At 42.5% G+C, this 17,039-nt stretch overlaps 1 protein-coding gene across 6 annotated transcripts in view; it reads left to right on the plus strand.

Annotated features, from left to right (window-relative positions):
- Positions 1–17,039, plus strand: part of LOC137518767 (glyoxylate reductase/hydroxypyruvate reductase-like) — a 42,716-nt gene that overhangs the window by 2,589 nt on the left and 23,088 nt on the right. For 3 of the 6 annotated variants that reach the window (XM_068237031.1, XM_068237025.1, XM_068237027.1), the window contains exons 2-4: positions 10,202–10,582; positions 15,299–15,470; positions 16,193–16,371. In XM_068237031.1, the coding sequence (XP_068093132.1) occupies positions 10,207–10,582; positions 15,299–15,470; positions 16,193–16,371 (727 nt within the window). In that variant the 5' untranslated portion in view covers positions 10,202–10,206. Of the gene's footprint in view, positions 1–1,165; positions 1,221–2,539; positions 2,559–7,795; positions 7,844–10,201; positions 10,583–15,298; positions 15,471–16,192; positions 16,372–17,039 lie in introns of those variants that run through there. The other 3 variants (XM_068237028.1, XM_068237030.1, XM_068237026.1) reach the window with 3 other exon arrangements.

Here is a 17,039-nt window from a genome sequence, read left to right on the forward strand (position 1 = left end):
GGCCATGCTGAGGAGTATTTTAAAACAAACTGTTTCACTTACCTGGGCTTATGCAAGCCCCCAGCAGCCGTCTTGTCCCGCGCTGGTCCTCCACGAGCCTCCGTTCTCCCGCTGCTGCTCCATTTTGTTCCTCGATTTGTAAGTCGAGGCCCACACAGACCCGCCAAGCGTATCCTTTCTATGCGTTCTCGACAGCAATTAGTGCTATATTGCGGACTGGAACACTAAGAAGGATACGTGTGGCCAGAGCCGCACTGGCCCGGTGGCAAAACCGAAAGTAGCTGGCGGCGGGAGAACAAAGGATCCTGGAGGACCGGCGCAGGACAGGACGGCTGCTGGGGGCTTGGGGAAGCCCCAGGTAAGGTAAACTGTTTTAAAATGTACTTCAGTTCCGCTTTAACTAAAAAGATGTTTTTGACTATTACAGTCATGCTACTTTTAGGGCTGGAACCCACTAGAGCGATTTTTTGAGCATTTAGGGAGCGCTTTAAATCGCTAGCGCTTTCCCTAAATGCTCTGCCAATGTAAATAAATGTAACAAATTCCAAAGTAGCGATTGCGATGAGCAAAATCGCAATCGCAGGACATGCAGCATTTTGGGAGCGTTTGCGCTTCAATGTAATGTATTGAAGCGCTGGCAAATCACTCATGAATCGCTACAAATAGCGATTTGAGTGTGATTGCAAGCTGTAATAAAATTCTGATACATTGAAAGGACCAATCAGAATTAAAATCGCAAATCGCTACACAATCGCTGGCAAAAAGCTTACACTTTTTAAAATCTCTCCCAAAAGCGCCAGACAACGCCCATGAAATCGCTTACAAAACTCTGAGTAAAAACGCTAGCGATTGCGATAGCGTTTTGCGATTTGTAGTGGGTTCCAGGCCTCACATTGTTAAATTGGCAATAATGATAATATATATGTAGAAAAAAAAAAAGTCTTGTAAAAGAAATAACTTTTAATGGCTAACTGATAGAGTTAAATTATGCAAGCTTTCTGGGATCTAGTCCCCTTCTTCAGGCATATTTCCAGATGTTAGCTGAAGTAAAACACTGATGCAGGTAAATAGTAAACACGTAGATGACAGTTGTGCTGGTTACTGTTTAGCAGTTAGATATCAGGTGATCATCAGGCTGGAGCCAGTGAGTTCATGCAAGCATACATGAAATACAGCAGGTTTCTGAAGATCATGAAGCCAAGTCAATCATGTTACATAAGGTGTCATGAATTCCATTCCGCAATTTAAACCTTCTGTTAATGTCTTGAATATTTTCATACATATCTCAGAAATCTTTCTTGATTTTTTAAGTTGCCCTTAAAGAGGAACTCCAGTGAAAATAATGTAATAAAAAAAGTGCTTCATTTTTACAATAATTATGTATACATGATTTAGTCAGTGTTTGCTCATTGTAAAATCTTTCCTCTCCCAGATTCACATTCTGACTTGTATTACATGGTGACATTGTTACTGTGGGCAGATTATGGAGCTGTTTCTAGCTGGTCTGGCTTTAACAGACAGCTATTTCCTGTCTGAACATTGTTACATTGTGACAGTTTGCCCAGAGTACCGTACGGTACCAGAGCCTCTTGTGGGAGGGGTTTCAGCACAAAATCAGTCATACAGCGCCCCCTGATGGTCTGTTTGTGAAAATCATTATTTTTCTCATGTAAAAGTGGGTATCAGCTACTGATTGGGATAAAGTTCAATTCTTGGTCGGAGTTTCTCTTTAAGAATAAGTACTTTGAGATCTTGGAGCTAGTCTACTTTAGCTCAAATTCTCTATGGGGATTCGCGGTGGGTCCCCTAAAGTAGACTAGCTCCGAGATCTTGCATGCTGTGTCCTGGTTCACAGAAGTGTTGGCCCACTGGTGTGTCCATTTTACCCTCATTAATTTTAAAGCGGTGATGGTTCATTCTTGTGCGCAGTTTTTGTCCTGTTTCTCCTATGTAGATTCCTCTTGAGGGGCATTTCATGCAAAGTATCATGTATACAACATTGGATGACTCACAGGAAAATTGGTCTTGTATTTGATGATATTTCTGTGAGTTTTTGAGTATTTTGTATTTGGCTTTTGCCCAAGATATAAGGGCAGTGTCAGCACGCAGAGAGAATCTGATTATTGGTGATCTGCAGTATCACCAAGAATGCAGATATATACCTGATTATTGATGATATGCAGTATCACTGACAATCAGATATATTGCTAACCTCTGGACACCTAAGGATAAGTGAGTGTTTGGTGCAACAGTAATACTTTGAGTAATGTACCTGCTGAGCAGGTGGTATACAATATAGAGAAACAGCTCTGGGAGAACAGGAACCTTCCTGCAGCCTGAGGCTCTCCGGGGGGAGGAGTCAGGCTGGAGACAGGAAGGACCTAGGAGTGAATGACACCTAAGATGGATGTCACTATCTGATCTTTTAAGGGGACAGATAGCTCTCGAGGTCGGGCACGCCGGGTCGGCAACACACTGACAGATAAAGTACAAAGACAGAAGGCTGATTCGGTATCCAAGTCAAGCAGGGTCTGGCAACGGAATATCAGATATACGAGGTGCCGAATCAGAAGACAGAGGAGTAGTCAGAAAAGCTATAAGTCATAACATATATCAAACAATGCCTATTCTGGGTGCGAGGTCCTTGGTCTCAGCACCCCGGAACTAGTCTGAAGAATACACAGATGATAATACAGTATTCCCTATGCTGGGTGCGAGGTCCGTAGTCTCAGCACCCTGGAACTAGTCTGAAGTATAACACAGATGATAACACAGTTCCCTAAGCTGGGTTTGAGGTCCTTGGTCTCTACACCCTGGAACTAGCTTAAGCATAAACAGAATACAATTCAAATAATCTGGCTAAGTGTGTATTCCCAGGTCCACCTGGTTCAAACACACTGAGGATCTGACTAGGTCTGAGTGCTTCCACGTAGTGATCGCAACAGCAGACAACTTGCAAGTGAACAGCAGGAACTATATATGGAGTAGTGCTCTCCGGCACCACCCCTAATTGCTCAACCAATAGTATCCCGCTCAGGAATCAGCTGATCGGCGTGGTCAGCTGACTCTTCCTGCTTAGTATAAGAATTCTGCCTCTCAGCGCGCGCGCGTGTATTCCTAAGTCTATGTGCACTAACAGACCCAGCCACACCAGACACGCTGGCGCGTGCAAACCGCCGCGCTGGGCGCGGAACCAGCCGCCTTACTGTTGTTGCATGAGGCGGCTTTTCCGCGTTCTGCCCTGCTACCAAATACACGCTTCCGCGTGCAAACCGCCGCACTGGACGCGGAATCAGCCGCCTGCTCAGTAGCACATGTGGCGGCTTTTCCACGGTCTCTCACAACTTTGTTTTTTTTTCTACCTACGTAATTTGTTTGGCTACAGAAACATTTTTACAGCTCTCAATAATGATAATAATAGTGGTAAATCATAGAGATATTTGACTACAACAAAATCTAAGCGAATTTTTACACTGAACCCTCCCTCGACTGCTGCTTTCTCCCTGGCGATGCCTACACCTAAATGTTCCCCTCTCTGATTCCTAACCATAACTACCCCCCCATGCCTAACCATAGGCCCCCAAACCTAGCCTTAAAACCCCACCCAAGGGAGCTTAACCTTAACCAACCCCCACCACCGCAATTTAGTTGCAAAAAAAAACCCTATCGGGCACCCGATAGATGCCCATTCAAATATCTATTTTTTTAATGGACACCTAATCAAAGCAGATGAAAATTAATGGAGCCCAGTGCATGACCGAGTGATGATGCAACCATTTTCGGGCCGGAATAGGTCACATTAATCGGTCGGACATGCTGCAAGATGTCAGGCCATCATGGTCGGTTGGGTGCACGACAGTAACGGCGAGCGATATCAGGACAAGCGACGAACGTGACAAAACCCCCAAGGCTGTCCCCCAATGCTAATTGAGCCCCCCGGTGTCCAGTGCACTATACATTACCTGTCTGCACCTGCCGCTTGTCCACCGCTGTCTCAGAGATCCATTCTTCATCCATACATGCGCCCCATGTGGTTTCCGGCATACGAGGTGCATATGTGTGGAGGAAAGACCCAGCCCGGAGGCAGTGGCACTGGGGGGGACAGCGTGGGGCCAGCGAGGCCAATTCTGGATCGATTTCAGCATGAAATTGATTGTGAATCGTCCTGTGGTGTATGGGCAGGCAAAAGATCTCTTTCCAATCAGATTTGATCAGAGAGAGATCTGTCTCTTGGTCGATGTGCCTATACATCGTCAGATGTATGGGCACCTATAGGGTGTATTTCTCAGCAACTATAAGTCTTTTCCTTGTCTTCTGTGCAAGAGTTTAGGTTCGCTTTAATTTAATAAATGTACTACTGGTAATTAATCTTTAACAGACCACACAGAAGCTTTGTTTAAAAAGATAATGTATTAACAAATCTCATTGCAAGGCCAGGTGGATCCACTGTCTAATTATCAGTTGCTATGCCTCCATCTCCATTGCAGTCCTTACCCTTTGTGGAGCTCCCCTGCTCAGCCTCCAGAGACAAGTTGTGGCTACCCAACACACGGTTACACCAAGGCCTTAATGCGCAAGATATAGAAAATAATGAGGTTAAGACAGTGGTACCACCAAGACTCACCAGGCAATAGTACTGGCAATACTGGGTAATAAGGAAGTAGTGCAGAATGCACTTTTGGAGGAAACAGCACAGATCAAAGTAGGAGTAGTAGATAAGAGACAGGGAGGAAGGTTGCTCAGAGCTGCAGTCACTATCTTTCTGATATTACCCAGTAGTGCTAAATACCACTGCCTCGGTGGTACCACTGTCTTAACCTCACCAGACCAAAAGGGTATTATGGAAGAGATTGTGTTTTTTGTTATTATTATCCTTAAAATCATTATCTGTATAAGGAGGATTATTATTGGCAATGTACAGGAACAACCATGGGCAGGGCCGGGCCGGGCCGAGGCATAGGCTGGAGAGGCTCCAGCCTCAGGGAGCAGTGTAGGAGGGGGCGCACAATTCATTCAGCTGTCATTCCTAATCATGTATGAAGCAGAAAGAAATAAGAAAAGGGGATACATAGCAGTGACTGTAAGCCAGATAACTAGATATTAAGGTGTTGGGGAGGGAAGCAGGAAATTTGGGCGCATGAGGCAGGTGGACAAAAAGGGCGCCGCCATTCACTCCCATAATAAATATCATTTAATTGGCGCCCAACAGGAAAAAAGGGCGCCGGAGAAAAATAGCGTTTTAAAAGCGGCGCCCGGAGACTTTTAATGTTTTATAACTGCTTCTCATGATTACACATTATTTAATGATTTATAATTTTTTACACATTATTTTGAAACGAAAAACAGTACAATATTTTTTAAAACATTATTTTTAAACGAAAAATTGTAAAATTTTTCTTTTTTAAAACATTATTTTTAAACGAAAAACCGCACAATATTTTTTAAAACGTTATTAATGCTTATCACAGGGGGTCTCAGGTTTAGGCACCACCAGCGGGGTCTTAGGTTTAGGCACCACCAGGGGGGTCTTAGGTTTAGGCACCACCAGGGGTGTCTTAGGTTTAGGCACCACCAGGGGGGTCTAGGGGTTAGGGATAGGTACAGGGAGGGTTCTGTGTGAGAGTAGGGTTAGGTATAGCTTTAGTAACATTCTTATTAATGTTTTATAAAACGTTATTATAAATTTCACTTTTTAAACAGGGAAGATTAACGTTTTTACAATTGCACATACACATTATTTAATGATTTATAACTTTATTTTTAAACGAAATATAGCACAAATTTTTTTTAAACGTTATTCATGCTTATCGTTTAAAACCGTGCGCCCTTTTTTCCCGGCGCCCTTTTTTAACGTACGCGTTGGGGAGGTTGTGGGCCCTGTGGCCCTCTTAGTCTAATAGCAATCAGTGTGTGATGGCTGGAGTGGGAGGGATGGAGGGGCGCACTTTGGTGTCTCAGGCTTGGGTGCTGGAGGACCTTGTCCCGGCTCTGACCATGGGGACAAGGTTTGCTCCAATATCTGCTGAACTTGTCACACCCCAATGGGAAGTGAAGGCAGTTTGGGATGAAAAGCATTTCAGGCCTTTGCAAACACCTATTTGAAAACATCATACTGGTAGTGTGATCTTGTCAAGATCCGAAACCAGTTTGCTCTATTATACTAGTACTTTAAGCCCAGGGAGGTTGATTAACGAGACAAAACTATATACTTGTGTTGTGTGAATTAGGAAGCATTTACAAGGCATATAAACATTGTGTACAGTATATACTCAAATATAAACCAAGATGTTTGAGCCCAAGCCTCTTGTTTGAAATCTCAATCTATATGTGGTTCATCACTGAGAGCACATTAAAGCATTCCTCAGCAACAATGAGTGGGCAAATGAAAAAGTCAAAACTGAACCTGGGTGCTGGTGAATGCAGGCTGCACCTCGAGGGGTTAACTCTCCTATGTCACCACTTCTGGCGGCTGCAGGTGTGAAATGCAGCAACCAGAGGTGACAGCATAGGATTGTTAACCCCTCGTGCTGCAGCCCGTGTCCACCCCTTCTCAGTGGTGCGTAGCGGTGTTACAGCATTGTAATGTGGAACGTTGCACTGCAATGCAAAAGCAATGCGATGTTCATAGTGCAATGGTTGCAGTGTGGTCTGTATGCAGTGCATTAACACAAAACGTGGGCATTAACAGTGAAAATGAAGCATACATTTCTTTGACTGTATATGCTTCACTGTATGTGACGCAAAGGTCAGAAAACATGCGGTGTGGCTTTTACATTCCATTGCATTACTGCTTTACCGGGAACGCAATGCCACACTGTGAACCTAGCCTATCTCTGCATTGCGGGGATAACAACAAAAGATGCTCCATTGCACTCTCTGCAAGGGAGGGCACTACTGACAGTAGATGGCAGACAGGAAGGGGAGGACTGGGGGGGAAATAGCTACTAAATAGCCAAGGTGGACTGGTGACAGTAACGACACTGGTTGCGGGATGGACAGGGAGACAGTGTGTCATCGGGGGCAATGTTAGGGGAGGAAAGCTAGGCATAAAAGGGTTGATTACAGCCCAGTATGCCAAGCTGATCAATCTGGCCCAAAGCAGTATTTGATGGGATTGTGACTGATTCCTGCACTTCACTGCAAACTCAATTTTGATAGATTTCAGCAAACATTTATTTAGCATAGTTTGAATAGCAAGCATTGTACTGCTAAATGCAGTGCAATGTTATGCCGCCCTCAATCCCGCATCACTCCTGTCCTGCCTTCTGGCTTGGAGATTTTCCAACCTTTCTGATCACACTTTCTACCAATACCTTTCCAAAATCATCCGAAAGTGAATTGGATAATTTGGGTGCAACAGATGTCTGGCAGATTCGATTAAAGTAAACAAAACGTCTGAAAGAATTGATATGGTTGTGAGGTACCCCCGTTTTAGGCCTGGGACCCACTAGAAAGCGCAAAGCACTATCGCAATCGCTAAGGATTTGTGATAGCATTTTGCAAGCATGTTTACGAGCGATTTCCTTGCTCCTATACAATTAATGGAAATGCTCCCAAAATGCTGCATATCCTGTAACTGCGATTTCCCTAGGCAAGTCAATTATTTTTACCTGATCTTTCATGAAAAAAATTAATTGTAGCAGTGTACAACAAGTATATACAGTTATTTACAGTTAGGACCATTACCATTTTTTATTATTATTGCACAGAATGACATATACTGTAATCTGATACACGCCTTTGCCGGTGAAGTTAAATAACTGGTTATTCTCGCAACTTATTAACTCCCTCGATTTCTTCGAGGAAGCATTGCTGAATCAGACAAGGAAGTGCTGTGACTGAGGTATGTGTTGCTGAACTTGGTCTTTGCAACGTACTTTCTCCTCCAGATTAACTTAATATTTATTTTTATTTGGAGCTGTACCATTAGTTACTTAAAGTGGATCCGAGATTAACTTTTACTCATTGCATAATTGTGTCCCTTTCCTATAGTTTATAGGGCATTCCTCAAGCCAAATACTTTTTTGTTTTTGTTTTAATACTTTAATTCCCTATAAACTAAACAAGCCACGCCCACAGCCCTGAGTGCCAAGGCACTTTCAGACAATAGCAAGGGCTTACAGGAGCTCAGTCTGGGCAGGAGGAGGGGGAGATGTTACCATTAAGCATAGAATTAAGATTTTGCATCTTTAATTCCTTCAATATTTTACATACCAGATGGTTGTCCAAAGTTATTTAAACTGCACAAGTCAGTTCTGTAAGTGGTCAGTTCTGTAAGTGGTTGAAACACTCCTGTGTACTAGTAAATGTTTCATTCCACTTCCAATGAATCCTGTTATGATACACATTTAATTTGCCAATTAGTACATACATAAGCAGTTTAAGTATGTGATGCATAACACAGGACTACTGAATCCTTCTCTATGACTGATGCATTATACTACTGGGAGACTTGCCATGTATAAGGATCAGGTGAAATGCATCTGCTTACACTCCCAGTGGCTCAATACATTGCTTTGCTATAATAATAAATAATTCAATCTTTAGCACTATATGCATGTTTTCTAGAAAAAAGTTATTCATATGTTTGCAGATTCATTGCATATGTAGTGGAATACATTCAGTGAAACAGATTTCTTCAGAACTATGGGCTAGATGCACTAAACTGTGGTAACATTGCTGTGCACAGACAGCGCACAGAAATATTACCATTACTACCTACAGCAGTGCACCGCGAGTTGCGAGTAGCACAACCCGTGGTACTCGAATTACGTGAGAGTTGCTACAGTAACAAGCATTACTAACTAGCATTACCGTTAGTAATGCATGTTACCTTAACATCACTACTGAAGTCCCACGGGTCGCACCTATAGCATAACTCGTGGTGCACAGTTGCTGGTAGTAATGGTAATATTGCTGTGTGCTGTTTGTGCACAGTAATGTTACCACAATTTAGTGCATCAACCTTGACTGTGTGCACTTTTTACCCAGATTTATGGAACTTGTATTTTTACCACTACTAATCCAGTGTATGATCTGGCATTGTATTACTATCTGCATTGTGTTGAGTATCCTATTGCTATTACCTGTATTGTTGCATCTATTGTCTATTACCTGTATTGTGCTGTCACCCCTGTTATCATTAGGTCCAGATGCTGATAAAAAGAGTGACACTCGCAATACACAGGGAAAAGGGTGCCCAAGCCTCAAGGGATCCTCACACCATCAGATCCAATCCATGCAAGAAAGAGTGTTGGAGGCTGGCACTTTCAAAAATAGAAAAGCTCTTTATTGAAGCATTAAAAACAGTGGTAACACAGCGACAGCCCGCTGTTTCAGGTCTTAGACTTTCTTCAAGCCGTTTTAACCACGGCTTGGTTAAAACGGCTTGAAGAAAGGCTAAGACCTGAAACAGCGGGCTGTCGCTGTGTTACCACTGTTTCTAATGCTTCAATAAAGAGCTTTTCTATTTTTGGAAGTGCCAGCCTCCAACACTCTTTCTTACCCCTGTTATCATTGTCTGTAATCCTATTTATTGTACAGTGCTGCGTAATATGTTGGCGCTATATAAATCCAATAAATAATAATAATAATAACCTGTGTATGACGTATATTTAGACATTAGAAACAGTAAGTACCCTCTGTCCATTCTAAAATGTTATGTATGAAGACATAATAAGAAATCATCTTATTAAGAAAGTACAACCTCAAATGAATCTTGAGCCTTGAACGCTTTGTAAATGTATAATTTGCAAACAAAATGCTCCAAAACACATTCAAACGCTTTTAAATCCTTCACGAGAAAATGACTTGCGATGTCAAGTGAATGATCATCAGAATTTGAAAGCGTTCACATGTATCACTCAGCAGCTGTCAGTCTAAACTGGCCCTAAGTAATGGTGTCATATTCTGGCTCATTTACCTCCTTACCAACTTTGTCAACAACTTAAGCAGCTGGTAAAAGATACCATCCCGCAAGCAGTTTCCTGGCAGATTTAGTGATGATTTCATATTCCAGCTAATTTTCTCATTAGTCCACTGGATTCAATAAAAGTTTAGAACACAAGAATGAAGATATTAACAAAATGACTTCTGTGTTTTCATACAATGGGCAGGGTAATGAAAGGAGAATATGTAAAGGTAAAAGGGGCTTAAAATATTTTGTAAATGATGCCACAACACTATTTAAATTGTTTTGTAGAGGAAATGGAGGACCTTCCCTATGCACTGTTATCCCACAGTGATGGATCCAGGGGATTACCAAAGCGATATGAAGATATTATAAAACAGCACTTCAAGATTATATACCTGGAGGAGTTAAATAACAATAAGGATCTGTATGCCCCAAAGATACAGGCTCTCTTGCTATGGTGGCACAGACCTGTGGTTACCAAAGAGCTTCTAGACTCTCTTCCTAATCTTAAAGTGATATCAAGCTCTGGGGCAGGTGTGGATCACATGGATCTCAAATTGATATCAACTTATGGTTTAAAAGTCACTAATACACCAGGTTTGGGAGATGACTCCACTGCAGATATGGCAATGGCCCTTATGCTGGCATCTGCTAGAAATGTGGTACAAGGTAAGCAGTCCATACTATGCTTTTTTGTAGCCCATTGTATCAGTTGGTGTACTAGAATCTTACAGAAATGATTGTGATGTTTTTTGTCTATAGGCTTAACTAGTCTGCACTTTATTCGTACACACTGCCCTCCATGTCCAGAAGATCTCAGATGTTATGCATTAACAACACTTTACCTAGGCACACATAGTTTGTAGTATGTGAACAGTTTATTTATGTTGTGATAGGTTAACTGAAACGGCAAGAAGGTCAAAATACACCTGGAATGTTAACACAATGTTCACACCGTCAAACTACAACACAAGTGACATACATTACTTTTTTTTCTAGTTACTCCCACTGGAACATAGGGCCGTTAAGAATATCTTTCAGATTTGTTTAGCTAAAACCTCCACTTCTCTCCTAGCTTCTCTCCTTTACCTTTCTTTTCAAAGCCACCTTTGTTAGCCATGCTTTTCTGAACCTTGTAGGCTCCATTCTAGAGCGATTTTTTTAACTGTATGTATATGTGCAGAGCACATTTATTATATCCACAGAGCTGTAATGTTTTTAAAATCATGTTTTTTTTTTTCCGTTATGTGCTTTTAAAAAAATCCCTAATATGATTTAGAATTACCCTCGAGAAGACCTTACCTGGCACTTAAAGACAGTTGTCCATTTGTTTTTCTGGACCTTGAAGCAAACTAACGATATAATGAATTTTATGTGTAGTATAGATAATGATTACAGATTACAGAGTCTCATTTTTTTTATTTTCAGTTATATACCTTTTTAATAACATTGCATCATACTATCAAAGTTGCAGTTAAAAACACATACTGTACTACATACAACCACAAACCTACATACTGATTATGTATTGCAGCACCCTCTGCTGACTCAGCTTGTCTGACTACTCCTGCCACTCTTGCTTTTCTATTCCTGAGTGGACTTTGTTTCCACCTTCTAGATCTCTCAGACCAGGTGGTACAAGAGTGGCAACCAAGTCTGCATCTAAAGTTCTTTGTAGCAAGGCAAGGAAGACGTTTTACTTACTGCTTTGTGCAGACTTATGAACTGATGAAATAGAAGAGAATTCTGTTGTTAGGAGTGATTTAGTTACCTCTGCAGCGGGGAGCGGTGCGGCCACCGCTCCTGCACCTGACGTCATCGCGGATCTCGCCGCGTCCTCACAGACATCTCCTTCCGGCTGAACAGGTCTCTCCAGGTTGCATCAGAGCAGAGTAGCACGCGCGCGCACCAGGAGACAGGACCTTTATGCCCTGAGGAGGCGAGTCAGCTGACCTTTCGGTCAGCTGACAGCAGTGTTCTGACTCTTGCTGCTGATTGGCCGGTTTCGCTGGGCGGGGAGTTTGGAATTGCCTTTCTGTATTTAAGCCCTGGTTTGTCAGTGGTTCTTTTCTGCTGTTGCTGAAACTTTGCAGTGAAAGCTCTCAAACCTTAGTCAGATCCGTGTGTGCTTGATCCGACAGGACCCCGGGGATTCACACTTAGCTTAGGAAAAACATATTATTGTATATTGATTTACTGTGTATGACCTTTTGCCTGAACCTCTGATTACTCTCTGCCTCTCGATTCTGTACCTTTGCCAACTTAATCTGTTGCCGACCTCGGCCTGTATACCCACTACGAATTTGCCTGACGTTTCTGTACCGCTGCCTGACTGACCCATTACCGACATTGCCTGTACGACCATTCTGTATCTAGTAATAGTCCCTACCACCAAGGGCTATCACATAGGAGTACTCCTGTGTTCTACTGTGCATCTAACACGTGTGATCACACTCTGAATAAAATACTGACTACTGTGCTGTTAGAGCTTGTTCTGATCATCAGATACACCACTGGTCATTACATCTGTAATCACTATTTTGTTTTGCAACAGGCTTCCTAAACTCTAATCATAGTCTGACAGAAATTGGTTGATATAGTGATAATTCGGTATTTTTTTATAGCGTTTTGTACCAAATGGGGTTACTCCTTATAGAAAACAAGAAAACCTGTAGATGTTTTTTTTTTTTTAACAATAAAGTTTATTTAAAAAACCAATAAAGTACATCGAAAATGTGTGCAACCTAGATGCTAAGGTCATAGGAAGCATTATAATATATGATTTAATAGGTACAAAAACACATACATATGGCCAAGACAATCTGAGAAGTAATATTAGTAAACAGATTAAATAATGGCTCGTAGATGCTTGTTGGGCTATAAATTGATCCTCAAACTATGACCCAAATGTCAGTCCCTGTCTTTTTTCCAACCCCTCAACTGCCCTGACAGCTCTTCCCTCTCTTCCCACCAGCGCAGTCCCATCTGTGCTGTTTCTTCCCACCACTTCAACTTGTGGTATTTACATCCATCTATGGCCACTACTTTTTTCCTCCCTGTGCCTATTCTCAACCATGAATGGACCAATCACTGAAAACATAACCCGCTTGCCCACTGATTGGGCAAGTCAAAAGATGCTGCAGCATGAAAAAACAGGTAAATTAGGGTGCTTTATCTGGGATCTGTCACTAGAGAGATCTGTCACTGAGGTCTGATTCTGAGGGGGGTTAGTTCCTGACTGTTTGTTCCTGAAGGTCAATCATTGTCTGTCATTGAGGAGTTCTGTCATTGGTATATATTATTAAGAGGATCTATCAATGATGAGGTCTGACAGTGGGGAAGGCTCTTACCGGGAAGGGAGGGGGAGACTGTCACTGACTTCTGACTACTTCACTGGGGTATTTTTCACTATTGGGCAATTTTATTTGGAGCACTATGACTAGGGCAATATATTGGGAAGCATTATATAGGGCTATTTAATTGGGGGCACTTATTGGGAACACTCATCTAGGTAGTATTATTGGGAGCATAATGACACATGTGCTGCTATGGGGAGCACTAAAATAAGAATACTGTTATAAGGAACACTAAAGGATGGTACTATTAATAGGGTGCAGTAAAACAAGGATGTTGTTATGTGGAGCATTATGCTAGAAAGCACTATAATCATGGCATTATATTGGGGATAACTATAATGATGGAATTATAACTGAGAATACTATATATATATATATATATATATATATATATATATATATATATATATATATATATATATGTAGATATATATAGGGGCACAAGAATGAAGAGCCCTGATCAGGGTGCTAAAATCTGGACAAGTGCTTGGCTATTATTGTTATTTATCTTATTTATAGAGAACCATCATATTACACAGCGCTGCACAATAGATACATGGAGTTAACATACAAGTTAAGGACAATCAAGGAGTCCTACCTCTAAGTCCATGAGAAGGGTATCCAACAATGAGGGTGCATAATCAAGCTGGAAACACTGGATGGAGGGCCTTGCCAGAGGCTTACAATCTAAAGGGTGGGGGTAAAGTCACATTAGGTGCATCTGCTATTATGGTATGGTATCATGGTGTATTATGGATCTGATGCGGGGGGGGGGGGGGGGGGGAGATAAACATGAAAAGGTGAGTTTTGAGGACTCTATTGAAGGAATTATAGGAAGGAGCAGCGAGTCTGATAGCTGGTTGGAGCAAGTTCCAGAGAGTGGGGGCAGCCCTGGTGAAGTCTTGCAGTCACACTTGGGAGTGAGAAGTGCATGGCTGTCTAGGCAGTGAATTGGCACTTTGTTTAAAAGTTTAGTACATGCTATAGTTTTTATTATTATTGATTTATATAGCGCCAGCATCTTCCGTGGCGCTGTACAAATGACAATACAAAAATAAACCCTACAACAGTTAATACAAGAAAATGGTGTATTACCGCTTATGCAGTGAACAAAGTACATCACCAAGAAAAAGAACAAGTACATCATGAAAAAAAGTTTGAGGAAGTAGTAGATACAGCATAGATATCACTACTGTGAAATCAAATTCTAATGATTGAAAGAAACATTACAATTGTTGGTAAATAGGTGGACCAATATGACTGAAAATGAACTGTGGGATGGAGCAGGGGTGTAACTAGACCCCCCCCCCCCCACACACACACACACACACGTTCTGCACAGGTAAACTGAGAACCAATGTTATTGGCTAGTTCACACTTGAATGTGTTTTCCCCATGCAGATAAAACAGACATCAGTGAAGCACTGGGAGCATTTTCTCTATCAGTTACATTGGCTTCTGTGATAAAACATGCATGTTTTCACACATACAGACACATGTGGTGTGCAAAAAATGCATACAGAAAACCGACAGACGAGTGTGCTCCCAGCCTCAGCTTATTACACTCGCTCTGTCCATCTCTGATGGAGCAGAACTGGCTCTGTAGACTCCTCCAGCATCACTACAGTACAGAGCACTTGGGGAGCGGGTTGAGAGGCTGGGGGCAGTGCAATGTATGCAAGATCCTGATGCACACTGACTAGGGACTGTCAACAAATCTTTGTCTTTAAAACTTTGTATGATTCCTCAGCAGTGGATGAACAGATGCAGACATTATCAGCACAATTGTGCAGACAGAAGAATGTTTTTTCTTTCCTTGCCCTTAGTTGTCAGTCTCTCAGGACGGGGCCCCTCTGTGGCTTCTGCCCCCCCCCCTGCGGCTGCATCCCTTGCAGGGTATATTGTTACACCCCTGGGATGGAGCAATCAGATACCAGACTGGTGGTTTCAACAAACATGAGGGCACCTTTATTTTTTTATTTTCATTCACTATAATTTCCATTCACCAAACCCCATTTCTTTTCTATAGGAAACGCCATTTCTCATGCACCAGACACAAGGGACTTTGATTTCAACTGGGTGGGAGAGGATATCACAGAGTCAACACTGGGCATCATTGGAATGGGGAGCATCGGCTATGCTATTGCTCAGCGTGCCAAAGCTTTTAGGATGAGAATTCTTTACCACAACAGGAACAGAAGGTAAGCTGTTTCTCATGTTTGACAACTACTTTCTTAACATTTTTTTTGCAATGTACTTAAATGATACAGCCTGTTGTTTTACTGGGTATAAACACTTAACAGTTTTGTCTCAGTATCTGAAAAGGCAGTACCGTCAGCAATAGAGTAAGGATGCAAAGGCAAAATTCACAAACTAGATTTTGCAGCAAATTTGGCTTATTTTTGCATAGCAACATTTTAGCAAAATTGGAGCCACAATTTTTTCACGTTTGCATTGAAATCTGTGGGGGAGCGAAGAACAGCGACATGCCACATCTGAGTGCATCTTAGATTTGTTTCCATTTAGCAGATTACTTTCCACTGCCCATGCTCAGAGTCCGGTAGCAGCTGACCAGCAGTGAATGCACCGCCTGTAGCTCTGTCTGTGTTCAGAATGCCTAATTGGGGGTCAGAGAGAACTATACCATATTGGAAGCTTCTCCCCATAGTAATGGTGAAGTAGTCACTTCTCATATATATATATAACTATTACTACATCCAATGGGACCACAAGGGCAGTATATTCCTTTCCTTTAAAGACAGAGTATTTGCTTTTGTGAAACTGTATTGAGGCCATGTTTGGGTGAGTTTGCAAGTAAACGAACCAAAGTATTGAGAATGTAATGTTAATGTTACAGTTTAATATTAGCTTAGTGAAAATGTGTAGAAATAATTTGCCTAAGCTGTTGAATTTTTTTTAATAGAGCTGTGGAGGAGGAGAGTGCAGTGGCTGCTGAGTACTGCAGCAATATGGCTGATTTGCTGCAGCAAAGTGATTTTGTAATGGTTGCTGTTAAGTTGACGCCACAGACTGACAGTATGATTGGGAGAGATCAGCTTCAGATGATGAAGGCTACAGCAATTCTTATCAACATCAGCCGAGGTACATAGTATAATTTCACTGCACACAAACGGACATCATTATTTAACATATCTTCAATAGAGATGGCCCGAATGGTTCAACCGCGAACCAATTCGCGCGAACTTCGGTGGTGAACCGGGAACTATGGGCTTGATTCACAAAGCTGTGAATCAATCACAGTTAGCACGCGAAGTGCCGTTTGTGGACTTTTGCGCGCGCAAAGTGCCGCAATCGCGGACTTTTGCGCGCGCAATTTGCTAAAAATTGAGCCGTGGAAAGGCCAACACCCGTGTAGGGACAACTGCCTTACGACTAGCACATGGAGAAAAAGCACAAACTGTAATGGGAAGACCACCTGAGGAAAAGCAGCACACAAAAGCAAAGCCACCCTCTTTCTCCTCTTCCTCCTGCAGGTGCATCATCTTCAGCCGTTTTCTCCCTTGTACCTTCACAGCCACCCTCCTCCACTCCGCCTCTCACCTTGAGTGGTTCCTGCCCCTCTGCCCACAGCAGCAGCCAGGTGTCCGTGAGGGAAATCTTTGAGAGGAAGAAGCCAATGTCTGCCAGTCACCCCCTTGCCCGCCGCCCAGGGGCGTAACTACTGCCCCTTCAAAGGATGCAGCCGCAGGTGGGCCCGGAGGGGGAGAAACCTGAGAGGGGGCCCTAGCTCTGGGCCCTCCGCCCGCCCT

Source organism: Hyperolius riggenbachi, chromosome 5 (genome assembly GCF_040937935.1).
Source record: "Hyperolius riggenbachi isolate aHypRig1 chromosome 5, aHypRig1.pri, whole genome shotgun sequence".
Taxonomy (NCBI): Eukaryota; Metazoa; Chordata; class Amphibia; order Anura; family Hyperoliidae; genus Hyperolius; species Hyperolius riggenbachi.